At 39.7% G+C, this 2,625-nt stretch overlaps 1 protein-coding gene across 1 annotated transcript; it reads left to right on the top strand.

The window, feature by feature from the left end:
- The first annotated feature begins 1,176 nt into the window (after positions 1-1,176).
- LOC146884086 (uncharacterized) lies at positions 1,177-1,662 on the top strand. Its single transcript, XM_085665846.1, has one exon. The coding sequence runs from the start codon at positions 1,177-1,179 to the stop codon at positions 1,660-1,662; it is 486 nt and encodes a 161-aa protein (XP_085521972.1).
- The last annotated feature ends 963 nt before the right edge of the window (positions 1,663-2,625 follow it).

A 2,625-nucleotide genomic window follows, 5' to 3' on the forward strand; every position in this document is an offset into this window, starting at 1 on the left:
GTGGGTATGCGTGTTCGGGTCCGAGTGAGAAGTTCGGATGAACGGGCGTGAGAGTCCGTGAAGCAGGACTACGAGCGGGATAGGCTTGTAGGTTGGACCACGAGCGAGGAGGGTCGTGGAAGCACATGAAATCCTAGATTTAGAGTACATGCATGAACTCATATTGGTTATGAGTGTGGGAAAGTTGGTGTTTTTGGAAACCAATAATTATTTATGAATGGGATGGGGGATTATTTCATATTTATTTTTGTTTATGTGCATAACTCACCCTATCTGTTTGTGTGTGGCGATGATCGGGTAATTTATTATCCAGGAGCAGATGATGTTTCAGGTGAGCCAAGAGATGCTTAGTGGCGAAGAGTGGGCTCAAAGTACGAGGGGATTTTATAAATGCTTTCCTTTAGTTTTCATGTAATTAAATTACTGCTTTGGATTTTCAAATTGTAAGGAAGAATTATGAGTATTTTGTCTATTTATAGTGGATATTAAATTTAGATGTTTTGAAAATTTCCCGTGTTTTTGGGAAATGGATTATTTAATAAATGAGGTGATTATTTCTGCCTTGTTTAATTTTTTTTAAGTAATATCCTATGGATTTTCTGACACACCTTCTGAGGTCAACAAAGTGCCATGATTCAGTTTGGGTGATCATAGACAGACTGACAAAGTGTGCACATTTCTTACCTATGAATCAAAAGTGGTCGATGAACAAGTTAGCATAATTGTATGTGCGAGAAGTGGTGAGATTACATGGAGTACCCGAGAGCAGAGTGTCAGACCGGGATCCTAGATTCACGTTACAGTTTTGGCAATCTTTGCAAGCTGCTTTGGGTACACAATTGAGAATGAGCTCAGCTTATCACCCTCAGACGGATGGTCAGTCTGAGTGGACCATCCAATCTCTAGAAGATTTATTGAGGTCATGTGTGCTAGACCACTTGGGAAACTGGAATGATGTATTACCTCTAGTGGAGTTCACATACAATAATAGTTACCACTCTAGTATTGGCATGGCGCCCTATGAAGCATTGTATGGAAGAAGGTGTAGAACTCCATTGTGCTGGTATTAAGATGGTGAAGCCTTTATGCTTGGTCTTGAGTTTCTGCAACAGACGACTAGTAAAGTCAAGCTAATCCAAGATCGGATGCGAGCAACTCAGAGTAGGCAAAAGTCTTATGCTGATAAGAGGAGACGACCACTGGAGTTTGACGAAGGATTATCATGTATTCCTACGGGTTACTCCAACCACCGGTATTAAAAGAGTTCTTAAATCAAGGAAGTTGACTCCAAGATTTATAGGACCATATCAGATTACACGGAGAATAGGAACATCGGCGTATGAGATTGCTCTACCACCTCACCTAGCCAACTTGCATAATATGTTCCATGTCTCACAATTAAGGAAATACATTGCAAGTCCAGACCATGTGTTAGAGTCAGATGGGGTGCAAGTGCGAGAGGATCTGATCATGCCAGTCGGATGGGTTCGTATACTGGATACTCAGGTCAAGCAACTTAAAGGCAAGGAGTTAAAGACGGTGAAGGTACTCTGGGATGAGACGACACAGGAGATGACGTGGGAGATGGAGGACGTCATGAGGAGGTCTTACCCTCACCTGTTTTCTGCTAAGTCTCATTTTCGAGAACGAAAATTCTTTTGAGGTGGGGGAATGTAAGACCCGTGGAAATTAATTAATTAATAAATGCAAGAGAATGGGACTTTTATGACATTAAATGTTAATTGGTATGATGTGAAAAAGTACTAACTCAAATGGTTGACATTACTTTGGTTGTGTGAAAGGACTTGGGTTTGAGTCCTATGTATGCCTTTTATGTGTTGTTTGGATTATTCTTTTTTTTTATAATATATTTGTGCCTAGTGAGTGATAGTATAATCATAGTGTTTTGATAATTATCACTCAAGATAAGTTGGTTGGATGGTTGTATATTCAATTGGCGTTGGTATGGTCATGGGTTCAAACCTTAATGGACATAAAGTAGACTTTATTTTTGCTAATTTTAGCTTAGAGTGAATGTGAAAAGGTAGAGGGAACCCTAGCAGAAGGGGCAGCCAAGAGGGTCTGAAAAATCACTGTGTAATTATCATTGAATAGGCATTAAACTCACAATTAAGCCCATTTTCGTTTAGCTTTTAAACCCATCATCAAGACACCTATAAAAGGCCAATTTTAGGTGGGAAGAAGGGTCTCTGCAATTGTTGTTTGTTGGCTTTGAGAGGAGAACGAAAATTTAGAGAGTGAGAGAGGAATTGGGTGCACAAGAGACTGCATCGGGAGTAAGATTGACACAAGGCCTAGCTGAACAAGGAATCTCAATTATTACCCTTTTAATCAAGCATTCTAGGTTAGGGGAAGTTGCCTTTTGTGTATAAAATCAAATGTATTGTGTATTTCGTCTTTGTTATTCTCAATTGAATTCTAAATGTTGTGGATTTAGTGTATGCGTATTGTGATTGAGAATTGGTATACTTGGTGTTGTTGTCAAGCCCTTTATGTTTCACATGATTTGGATGGGGGTTTTGGGGTATTGTGGGGTGGTTTTGGGTAAAGTCTCGAGTTTTGGGATCTCAATTGGATATAAAGCATGTTCATATGGGTTGATTG

Source organism: Vigna unguiculata, chromosome 8 (assembly GCF_037176805.1).
Source record: "Vigna unguiculata cultivar grain cowpea cultivar isolate G323 ecotype 2 chromosome 8, ASM3717680v1, whole genome shotgun sequence".
NCBI lineage: Eukaryota > Viridiplantae > Streptophyta > Magnoliopsida > Fabales > Fabaceae > Vigna > Vigna unguiculata.